The sequence below is a fragment of the Rhagoletis pomonella genome, unplaced genomic scaffold, assembly GCF_013731165.1.
Source record: "Rhagoletis pomonella isolate Grant_MI unplaced genomic scaffold, Rhpom_1.0 Rhpom_scaffold_00007, whole genome shotgun sequence".
Lineage (NCBI taxonomy): Eukaryota > Metazoa > Arthropoda > Insecta > Diptera > Tephritidae > Rhagoletis > Rhagoletis pomonella.
The window spans coordinates 12,336,590-12,348,960 of record NW_023458561.1 but is presented as its reverse complement, the minus strand read 5'-3'; the positions used below and the strand labels follow the sequence as shown (position 1 = coordinate 12,348,960).

General features: G+C 34.4%; 1 protein-coding gene and 1 long non-coding RNA gene across 3 annotated transcripts in view; one reads left to right on the top strand and one right to left on the bottom strand.

The window, feature by feature from the left end:
* The window catches only part of LOC118742335 (protein tamozhennic), a gene marked incomplete in the record, with an annotated part of 52,190 nt that overhangs the window by 20,451 nt on the left and 19,368 nt on the right, over window positions 1-12,371 (top strand). The window contains 5 exon segments of the mRNA XM_036474326.1: window positions 9,728-9,884; window positions 9,949-10,148; window positions 10,213-10,480; window positions 10,565-10,645; window positions 10,710-11,890. Of these exon segments, the coding sequence (XP_036330219.1) occupies window positions 9,761-9,884; window positions 9,949-10,148; window positions 10,213-10,480; window positions 10,565-10,645; window positions 10,710-11,890 (1,854 nt within the window).
* On the bottom strand, window positions 843-1,680 carry LOC118742336. Of its 2 annotated transcripts, XR_004993366.1 has the most exons (4): window positions 1,612-1,680; window positions 1,168-1,281; window positions 1,016-1,097; window positions 843-926 (listed from the first exon to the last, which is right to left on the bottom strand). It is a non-coding gene; the product is annotated as an uncharacterized LOC118742336 (long non-coding RNA). The 2 variants fall into 2 exon arrangements; XR_004993365.1 differs by having other exon boundaries at window positions 880-1,097.

Genomic DNA, 12,371 nt, shown 5'->3' with positions numbered 1-12,371 from the left:
AAAAAAATTTGCAAAATAAGTCTGTGTATATTGGATTTCTGTAATACAACGATACTCACCAATTTTTAAATTGCCACCAACTATACCATACAGTTTCAAGGACAGCTTCACCATCATGCTGTGAAACGCCAGATCATTGGAGAATTTTCAAGAACTTCTTCACGAACATACACTTTCGTTAGATTGTTACCCAACAAACATTTAGGTAAGTTATCGATTAGAGAATAATTGAAGAACAAGCTACATTCTCCAATCTCAAACGTTAGAGAAAGACTCGAAAAAATTTCGAGAATCATAGCGGACTCAACAAAAATGGAACATAGTTTTCGACTATAAGAAAATATTAATTCTCTAATCGAATTCTAATGTTGATCTCTAATGGGATTCGAATGTGAATTTCAAACTGCTCTCTTGCTAATAAATAACACGCATTGTTTGTAAAATTTGTTTTGAATGCATTTGAAATAAAATAATAATGAATTATTTGAACTTAAACATTATTTATGATTCATTCATTTGGAATATTGCTTATTTACATTTGTTTGAATTTGCGTTGTTTCTCTAATCGTTCTCGAATCGAATTCTAATGTAGTTCTCTAACTTCGTCATCGACTTGAGAACGATTAGAGAATTACCCTAGCTATCTAATGTAGAAATCCAAATTTCTCTAACGTTAGAGACTGTGTTTGCTGGATAAAGACGATAATGGAAATATCCCTTCTGACAACCACCAAACCGTAATATTAGCAGATAAATGTATCACCGGAAATCGTGAACGTGAATTGTTGGTGAAAATGTTGCACCAAAATATTTCAGTAAAAAAAAATGTTGCACCAAAATATTTCAGTAAAAAAAAAACTAATTTTGGGCGGGACGAAGTTCGCCGGGTCTGCTAGTATGTTGAGATGTCATCGTTTTGTCGCGGGCTGTATAACAAAATATTTAATTACCGGAATTTGGTTTTTTTTCAATTTCAGCAAACATGTTTTTCCCCTTCATATATGGAACTACTTACATATATTCTTCATAAAATTAAGCCATCCATTCAACAAGCTTTGTGATTTTTTTGGGAATTTTGCTTCGAAGTCAATTTCAATCTATATGTATATAGAAAAAAGATGTTTAATACACATGTATGTATGTAAAAAAAAATGTAATTTTTCTAACCAAAGAATAACCAACTGAATGCTTAAAAAGTGGTCATTCAACGTCTTCCATTCTTAAAGAAATTGTGTCTCCATGTTTGCTCTACAATACTCCATGGTTCCAAATTTTGCCACACTTTTTTCCAATGCATCATCGCCAAATTTGAAAATTGAAAATTTTTAAGACGATCAAATAGTTACGGAATAAAATCTTGAGATGAATATACACTTGTGCTCATATAATTAAATATATAAGTCCAGTTTTTGAAAAAAATTGTTTAAAGCTAATTTTAGTAATAGAATATCTGTATTTTACTAACATTACCATTCATTAATTTTTTTTAGAAGTGGACTTATAAGATAAAATAAACGAAAGGGAAACAGCCAAATAATGCTAAAATGTCTCTTCCCTGTTTATATTTTCGCCACTGTATGTATATAACCATGCATAACACATAATTGATACCTTTAGGTAGCGTTTTTGATTATTCGTTTATTTGACATGTTTTTGTATCGATTCCAGGATCCGTGGCTTGCGAACTCCTTTTGATTTTTCGACGAACATTTGTTGCTTTGTCGTGTAATTTTCCAGTGGGATTTTCCCGCTGCGTCGGTGGCAATAATATCTCTGTATAAAAATAAAAATAATTAGTTAGTATGTTTAGACATGCGCACATTTTAAAGTTTAAAACTTATGCTTTTTGAAATATCTTACCAAATCTTCAATAGGAAATAATAATTTAATTTGCTCAGAGAACTTAATAATATCTCTTATGGTCATAGGCAGAGATCGAAAATAACCGTCACCAAGTGTCATGTACGGTGTTTACCACTGACACAAACACTCATCTCTCAATCAAAAAGTGGCAATTTTGAAGAAAATGTATTCTCCTGTTCCAGTTAATAAATGTTACATAACAAATACTAGTTAAAAACAATTGTATGGTTCCCCAAAACGAAAAAATTACAAAAATGTTTGAAATGTTATAAAAAAGGTTCACAAAAATATATTTTTTTTTTGGTTTTTAGTAAAAATTGGTTGAAAAATGAAGGCTGCGGTGAATTATGAACATTAAATTTCAATTTTGAACTACTGTGTGCTGACTTCGGCATGCAGTATGAATTATTGTAAATGTATTTTGGCAGCAAAGGATGGCGAAGTCCTTGAAAAGGATTTGGCTTCATGTTTCGGAATTGGTTAATTAACTGGTAAATATTTGATTTAAATTACGATATGGGTAAGGTACTTTTATCATACGATGTCCTTTATTGTACATTGGTTAATATGGTCACCGTAGCTATACTGCACCTATGCCCAGATTGTATATAAAATGCTAGGTAATTTTGTTCTTTTAACTGACTTACTTTCAAACCGGGTATGCATATCATACGAAAGGCACCTGCACAGTTACTAATTTCGTAAAAATCAGTGCAGTATTTTACGAAATATAGTTATTTTAAGATTTTAAAATTTTCATATCAGGAAGAAAAGGAGGACCATACCCACTATTTCATATTTTCCGGAGTCGCTATGCTACACTTTTTTCCTCTTTTGCCTTTAAATCAAATCTTTCATTCTTAAACACTTTTTATTAAATCCTTTAAGCACGTTTTTAAAGTAGAGTGTTTTGGGTTTTATGTTATGAGTAAGAAAATGTACTATTTAAAAGGCTTAGTCTAACCTGATTGTAATTTTGTGAATATTGGTGGATTGGCAACTACTACAATAGCTATTTAATTCAACTTGCTTGTTTTATTCTAATTCGTGTTTTGGCTATTTGTTATTAAAAGTAACTAGTCAAAGTGCTATATTGCATCTACGTTTAATAAGTAACTAAATCCGAGCAATTAATTTTTTTTTTTTGTGTTTTAAACAGTTGTGGCATTTTGTGAGCAAAAGCAACGATGTTTTCCCCATTTTGAATAGGCTCGCCCGAGGAGCCCCGTAGTCGGAGGAGAAAGAAAAGCATACCATTGAATTCCTTGGTATTTGGTCTTTCAAGCTGTAAAGGTCGGTGGTGGCACGCCGCCTTCATTTTTTTGTACCAGCCTCGAACAAACTGATACTTTTCGGAACCTAACCCACACATACTTCATACATTGTACATTGGGGTGGTCCGAAAATGCATGTAAAAAAGTAAAGTCGGAATTGTTATGCTCTCACCCCCTAGGATTGTTCTATACCGAAAAATAGTATTGCGTAATTTTTTTTATTTTGAAACCAAAAAATATTTAGCGGTCGCTCAAATCGCCCAAAGTTTTCCATATATTTTATATGGGGGAAAAACAACTTTTCATAGAAATGGTATAGAATAGTTAAAAATCAATATTTTTCTACCAGGAAACTCTGTTTATCTGCAGGAGATTCCCAATAATAATACCCAACTGTTTATTTAATCATTTTTTCATCGCAAGCGGGCGACCAATAAAAAATCGATAATATTAAAAATGGTTGGGTTGAGTATTATTATTAAAAGTCTCCTGAAGAGAACCAGAGTTTTCCGATCGAAAAATATTGATTTTCAAGAATTCTGTACCATTTCTACGAAAAATTTTATTTTTCCCATATAAAAATACACGAAAAACTTTGAGCGACCTCTAAATATTTTTTTATTTCAAAATAAACAGGTAAGAAAGTCTAAGTTCGGGCGGAGCCGAACATTAAATACCCGGCGCAAGTATTTAATATATGTTTTTTCACCTTTCCGAAACCTACCGCTAGATGGTAAGACGGGGTGTATTAACTTAGAGTAAATTAGCGTCCTTAGATTTCGAAATATGGCAGTTTCAAGGATTGGTGAAATTTACCGTTATATGAAAAGCGGCCGTAAATTTAGTCCGATTTCAATAATTTTCAACGTTTTGCTTTTATGTGGCAAGCACAATAACTGTACCGAGTTTGGCACAAATTGGTAGAACGGTTACCGAGATACATATCGCACACCGTCTTCAAAAGAGTCACAGCTCAAAGTTTGGCATTTTTGAAATTATGCACTAAAAATGTACACAGAGCTTTTATTTACCTTTCAGCAAAAGCTGGAGCAAATTTTTGTTATAATTTGTTAAAAAACCTAAGGTAAAGTCGCCCTGCCCATATGATTAGTATGTGCTACGAAATAGTTTTTCGCATTTTCTGACGAACGTATTATTTTGAGTTGTTGTGTGTTGAGTGGGCGGTGCCACGACCATTTTCCAAAATTTTACCATAAACGTATTTTTTGGTAAAGAATTGTTGCAAGCATCAATTTTGAATAAATTAGCTTTAATATTTACTGATTTATCGAAGATTTTGTATTTCTCTCAATTACCGTTATATGGGATGTGGGCGTGGTTATTGTCCGATTTTTTTAATTTTCGGCCATTTAGTATGCTGTACCAAGGCCAACAACTGTGCCAAGTTTGGGAGAAATTCGTGTAGCGGTTACCAAGATATACACATGTTACCATAAGTGGGCGCCCATTTGCCAAAAATTTATAATATTCTTATTTTTCGTCTGAAAATTATTGTAAATATCAATTTTGAGTGAATTGTCTTCAGTAGTTACTAAAATATCGCAGTTTTCGTATTTCTGGAAATTACCGTTATATGGGAAGTGGACGTGGTTACAGTTAATAGAATGGTTAATAGAAACCTACATACCAAATTTCGTTGAGATATCTCAATTTTTGCTCGAGTTATCGTGTACACGGACGGACGGACGGACGGACAGACGGACAGACGGACGGACAGACAGGCATGCCTTAATCGACTTCTCTATTCATTCTGAGCATTTATGTATACTGTTGTCTATATCTATCTCGATTCGTTTTGGCTGTTACAAACAACCGTTATGTGAACAAAATTAATATACCCTTGTGCGCAAGTGCGCTCGGCTATAAAAATTAATACACTATATAGGTCAGTTCATATTAATGAAAATAAATCATATAAAATGAGATCACTATCGATAAAAAGGAAATCCTCAATAGAAATTTTTAATTTCAACGCATGAAATTTACATACATTTTTTTACTTTCAACCCCCGAATTGCTCAATTACTTCTATAGCTAGGAGGGATATTTCAGCCGCCGGTAATAAGAATTCGCAATCACCATAACGCACAACGCTAACATTACTATTCAAAATCACGTTTACATCCAAAATTACAATTCTTAATTTCGTTTTGTAGCAAATACTTAAACGTTACTTAAATGTAAACGGATTAAGAATAAAAGTACTAGAAGAGATCTGAGCGTTTGGTAGAACAAGTATTTTTGATGTTGAAATTTTACTTAAAATCGGCAAATTGTACTTTTACCATTGTACTGAAAAAAGCACAACAAACTTTATCCTTTATATCCGCTTATATCCGTTGAAGAGAGGCTTTTTCTAACTTTGGGGTAATTAAAACACAAATATTGAATTTTTTTAAGTTTAATTTTGTAGTTGTTCATTTACATTTTGAAATGTATTTCTGATATAAGAATTTCCATCTTCACTGCTAAATCTCTTGCACGATACTGCGGGGAAAATCAAACGAGTTTGATGCGTGCGATGCGGGGACGTCGCAATGCACGCATTACGCAAAATCGTGCCTATGTTGGACATCTACATTTGCCAATATATGTTTGGTTTTGTAATCTGCCCGCATTTAACGCACCGCACCGCCCGCCCCGAATTTCTCGTGTCTACGCTGGACACGGCGTAAAGCTATCAGCTCATACCAATTTACGTCACAAAATGCCCTTAGAAGCAGGGATGCCATAAATAGGGCAGCAGCAAACAGGCGACTTCATTTTTATTGGAACCCCGGCAAGGACATTACAGGTAACAAAATTGTAGATGAGATTGCCATGAGCGGAATCCACTTGGTTCTAGAACAAGAGAATAACATTCTGAAACCTCTAAAAAATCGTTATAACGAAATAGAACAGCGGATGAGAAAGCAGACTATATCGAGATGGAATGCGCTAAACACCTGTCCAATGTCTAACGTCATGTGCAGGCTAGAAAACTGGACACAAAGAGACGTATGATAGGTGTCATAACAGGACATAACATGTTGGCAGCGCACGCAAGCAAAATGGAGATTGCTGTTAGTGAAGTTTACAGGAAATGCATGGGGACGGCAACAAGAGCGACCCTTGAACACATCGTATGCCATTGTCCTGCTATCAAAAAAAAACTATTGAAATGTCTTGGAGCTTTAGAGTTTAATAATCTTGAAGACGTGACAACACTTGGGCTTCAAGCACTACTAAAATTCTCAAAAAGCGTTGACATCCTAAATGATGCATGCTTGGAATTTACTTAACTAAACCTCTATCTCCATCACTAGGGCTCTTTGTGGAGCGGTCAGCCAGCTATAATAACCCCACTCAACCCACCCTTTATTATTAAAAATTTATTTAAATGATGAACAAAATATTTCTCTACTTTACCAGAAGTGAGTAGAGCAATAATAAATTTGTTCCAAAATTATTGGAGCAATCACATTGAAATACAGTGGTCTTCAGAATAGTCTCCAGGGACATTTTAAAGGGATCCTGCACAGTCCGAAATATCTTTTATTGAATCGTAAAAAATGTAATAATAACAAAAAACTGATAATTATTTCTATGTTGTACTAAACCATTGTTATAGCTCAGGATGAACGGTTTGTAATTATTCAATTGCAGTAAAAATAAAAATATCAATAGATAGGTAAGCACTAGGGATGTTGTGAATGTGGAATTTTCGACATCCGCGGATGCGAATGCGGATACGAATATCTAACAGCTAACATCCGCGGATGCGGTATTTTTAAGAAACAGAGCAGATGTCAAGTATTTTTAAGAAACAATTATAATCTAGTTTAATGGCGATATCGTTGTTTAAACAGCGCTTACAAGCCAAACCAGATGTGTCAGGTTTTCCTAAAGCTTTTTAAAAAGAATTCTTAATTCTCATCCCTTTGGCTGTTTCAGAATTTGGGTAATCTGTAACTCCATCAGAGTTTTTCGATTTTAGTTTTTGTAAAATTATTATTTTCCAGAAATGAAAATTTTGAACAAAATTCTGTTTCAAAGTCGGATCAGAATATTCTTATTTAAAAAGAAGCACCCCGTTTTTTTATAAGTACATATTTGAATCTCAGATAGTTACGTAATTCTTATATAATTAAAGGTCAGACCTATAGCCTTTTAATTATTTGAGCATGGATTCTCTTCATAGCCAGACGTTGAACATTTCTGTTGGAAATCCCTATTGAAGGAGCTTACTCTTTGTCTTTAAATTACAAAGGGGCAATTTTACCACAGAAGTTTTTAGCCAAGGATCCAATGTATATCCCCATAAAAAAATATTGCCCGACAAGTAAAAATAAATTCCTCAAAGAGCCCCATTTGAAATTATTGAAACGAATATACAGTGCACACTTTCTTCTTTTGCGTCTAGTAGTTTTTTTTTTTAAGATTGGTCCAAAAAAATCATAATAAAGAAAGAAATGCAGGTATTTAAAGCACGGAAAAAAAAATATTGTTAATAGGATTATGTTCTCTTTGACGTAAGTCAAAGGTCAAGTAGAAGTGGGAACTTATATGACTGCCCATTGATAGCTCGGTTATATAGCTTAAGAAATAATATGTTTAAATACATTTTTATCAAAGTGGATTCCCACGACCAAAGGTAAAAAATATTGGCTACAAATTATCATTTTGTTTGCCAGATATACGTTTTATCGGTGCACTTGCACAACATTCGCATTCGCAAAAGATTCGCATTGATTATTGCGAATGTTAAAATTAATGCGGAAGCTCCGCGTTTGTGAATGCGAGTTCGAATATTCGTAACAAACCCTGTTAAGCACTTATGTAGCTAAAATTGCACGATTTGATCGTAAAGAGCACATGTACACTATAAATAAACATATGCATACATACGATTGCAAAATATGCAAATACGCATTAGCGTAAATCTTCTTAATTTTTAACGAAACGAATTTCTATCTTCGTCCGAGATTTCATGGATGCTAAAAATTGCATTTATGTCTCTAATGATGAAATTTCGTAACAACTTATTACAAAAAGGGGGAAAGGTAAATTTACTAATACTTAAATCCGGATATACGGATATCTCACTATTCGGATATGAAAATATCAGCACACTGTTCGGATATCCGAATATTTTAATTTTTTATTTAGATATTCGAATATATAGATCATCCGTATAGTCAAAAATTCCGGATGGAGTTCCTAGCCATACTAAAAAGTGAAACAACATTTAATTTTTAGCAAAAAAAACTGACTTCAATTCTCATATAAAATATATATATATATATATATATATATATCTCATGATCCAATGATCGGATCTAAACTAGATTAGTATGGTACCACCTCTGAGACACTACTTTTCCGATGCAAAAAGAATTATCGAAATCGGTTGACGTGGTCCAAAGTTATGCGGTAACATACATAAAAATATATAACTATATTCCGACGAACTGAAAACCTCGTCCTTTTTTGGAAGTCGGTTAAAAAATAAAAGTAAACAAATTCAATATTTTAGAAACTAAAAAGTTAACAATAACAGCCGTTTTCAAACGAAGTCACAAACCTTAGCTCACCACTGCTTCAAAGTTTGCCGCTGCAACAAATATGCCGCTACAAAATAAATTATTAAGTTGTTGTGAATTTTTCTAGCACTTAAAATTGAACTTTTATGATACATTTTGCGGCGTACTAGAAATCACAACAGTGAAGAGCTAAGTTTTGTGACTCTGTTAGAATAGAGGGGTAAATGTATATTCATTTGTGAGATTCGTTGACAGTTTTCCTTTAGTTTAAGTATTTAACATTCATTCAGTTTTAACCGGCTTCAAAGAAATGAGAAGGTTGTCAATTCGTCGGAATATTTTAATTTTTTTTTTGTATGTTACCGCATAACTTTGGACCACGTTAACCGATTTCCATAATTCTTTTCTGTTGGTACCTCAGAGGTGGTCCCATACTAATTTGGTTTAGATCAAATCATTGGATCATGAAAAAAGTAACGGTACTCTTAAATTCTTATATGAGAATTGAAGTCGATTTTGTTTTTTGCTTAAAAACTACTTGTTTATAAAAGTACATCATTTTCTATAACAAAAAACATCTAAATTCGATTTTCAAACTTTATACAAAACTAGTTGAGCGCCAAATATATTATTATTATCGAAAGATTTCTAAAATCCGCTTTAGTTTTTGAGATTTTTTTTGCCGAGGGCGTTCTACATTTTCTTTCCTATAAAAATATTAGCGAAATACATACATTGTATTATAGAAAATGCGTAACACCTTCAGAAGAAAAAATATTAAAAATCAACACGATCAAACTAGCACAATATTGTCCTAAATCATATCTTAAGCAGCATTGTTTTATTATGCGCTTGGGATCCGTCCGTTTTTGCTCCTAAGCTAGAAATAATGGAGTACGACACCGAAAACACTCGTTTATTGCTACTAGATCTCCTCAAAGCGAGTACTCTTATTCTTTAATTTGGGAGATCGCCCTTTAAATTCAAGTAGATTATAAAACTGACTTTAAATTTTGTACTTTCTCAACATTTTACTTAATATTTCAGACTTTTTGGCAAACGAACACGTAAAGTATAACAATGTCGGACTTTATGCCTCGAGATATGCTTCCCGACCTGTGGGAGGAGATCCTTAAACGTCACTGGACATATTTGGAAACAGACGGAAGCATTCAAAAGATTGAGGAAGGAAAAAAATTAGAGAGTATATATTATTCACATTTATTTAAAAAGCTATTATAAAAGGAATAATTTTTCTTGGGATCTAGATTGCCTTAAGGAGTTTCTTTGCATTGTGCCTCATGATCGTAAATTTTTTCTTCCCGAGACTGCTCACGTTCTCAGGAAATCGATACGGGAAATGGAAGAGTTTAATGCGTATAAAGCAATCATTGGCTTTCGTTCCATCAGTCACTATGCAAATAACTTGTTTACAAAACCTTGGCGAAAAGAGTTTAGAGTGTTAAAGGTTCGTTTTGAATGAACTTGAAAGGAATAATCGTAAAGGATTTATTCAAATTGCTTATTTTCAGATGTATTCCGGTTTCTATCAGCATGAAATTAAATCAAATTTGTTTGATGCTGAAAAACTTTTCGAGGCTATGGGCTACAGACAGGTTTCTGATGAAATTCTTCTACTAGATGGTCCTATCTGCCCCGATCAAGTAACAAACGTATCGCGCGATGCAATGGCGGCTTATGTTGAGTGCCAAATAATGGAACATATTTACGCAGGATTGATTGCACTAGGGCTGACATGTTCTTGGCAAGATGTTTTTAGTTTTCGAGAGAAATTTGTTGGTAAATATAAACAAAGCTTTTTATATTATGGCGTATATTCAGTGTCATCGAACTTTTCAATAACCAGTAATTCATTCTTTTAAGGCGGATCCACACAAGCAATCAAAGGTTTGGCTTATGCTATTCAAGAAAAGCGGCTGCGAAAGGAAAAACTTATAAATGTTGGTGAGTATGGTGTAATTAGTATTATTTTATCGAAAATATATATCGTTTCCTATTTGGTTTGCAGATAATTGTTACGCTAGCTTGCAACATTCATCACAAACTTTAAATATCACTCCGACAACTTCGGAGTGTCCGAATTGTGCTCTTTATAATCGTATGCCATCGCATCCGCAATACCCTAGGCATACGGACAACTATGGCACATGTGCTCTTCATGCCCCAGCATCGACAACAGTGCCAAATCATTTATACAATGGGAAAAGCAAAATGCCTTCTTACCCAATATCAGGATACCAACACTCGCAGCCCGCTGCGTATGGAGTATCCCCTGCAGGCATGCAACACTCACGAAGCTTGGAGCATTATAGTGAAGCTGTGCCGCAATTGCCACATAGACATTCATTTGATCATCAGCAGAAAGGTTGCACCGCACATCATTACAAACTCCCACACCAGTTGCCATCGCAGCACGTCTACGAATTACCTTATGATTGCCTGGATGGCGCAAGTATGGGCGGTAGTAGCATTTCCTATGCAGCTGTGGTTGCGTCCGGTGGCGGTTCCAATAATGGTATTAATAACTGTGGAATAAATGCCGCTTACTGTCATCCCTACAACGTTTCAGGCAATCGTTATCCACTCCCTTACAACATTTCAAATCAACTAAATTCGCATTACGCGACTCCTAATGCCACGTGCAATGGCGTTAAAGGAGATCCCTACAATAATACAGACAACAGCGTTTATGCTTCCGTGTCGAAATCACACAATTGCAATTACCATCAACCGCCATTGCAGCCAATGCGTCAATCGTCTGTTGTAGCTGGCGGTAAAGATTTTCAAACATACCGACAACGATCCTTTCCACCAGATCAGCAGTTAATTGAATTTGATGATCGTGCTCCGCTAACCTCGCATGACTTCCACGCGCAACTACATGGTCTACCGCACTGCAATTCATTTGATTATGACCGAGAGCGGGAACGCGATAGAATGCTAGAACAGCAGCGACGATTGAATCGTGGAACAAACATGTCCTCAGCGTACGCCCAGCCGAAAGACATTGTAATGAGGCTTACTCATGCGCCCATTTTGGGTATGCCAACCGCTACTCAGCAACCCTCGTCTGATGATATGTATAGCAGCTATGTTTATGCTCGTCCTTTACCGAAAGCTGACCGCTCAAAATACAACTTATCGACGGCTAATGTGGCACCGAAGTATGAAAGAAACTCAAATATTTCGGTAAGTAAACCAAACTGCTCTTGACAATGCGCTTATGTAAAGATAATTTTTAATTGTGAGTCAATTCGTTACTCAACGAAGATGCGAACAAATTAGAATATAAATCGTTAATTTAAAAAAGTGCACCTGGGCCCATCAATTCAGAACTAAAATTTATTTGTTATATATTTTGTTAAGCTGAGATGAGATGAGGTGAAATAACGTAAGTTGGGGTGAGTTTTATTTTTATGTGAGGTGAATGGAAGTAAGGTGCGTTAAGGTGGGGTAAGTTGAGGGGAGATGAGGTATGTTCAAGTGAGGTGAGTAGAAGTGAAATGAGGTGAGTTGGGGTTCTTTATCTTTATCTTTATCTTTATCTTTATCTTTATCTTTATCTTTATCTTTATCTTTATCTTTATCTTTATCTTTATCTTTATCTTTATCTTTATCTTTATCTTTATCTTTATCTTTATCTTTATCTTTATCTTTATCTTTATCTTTT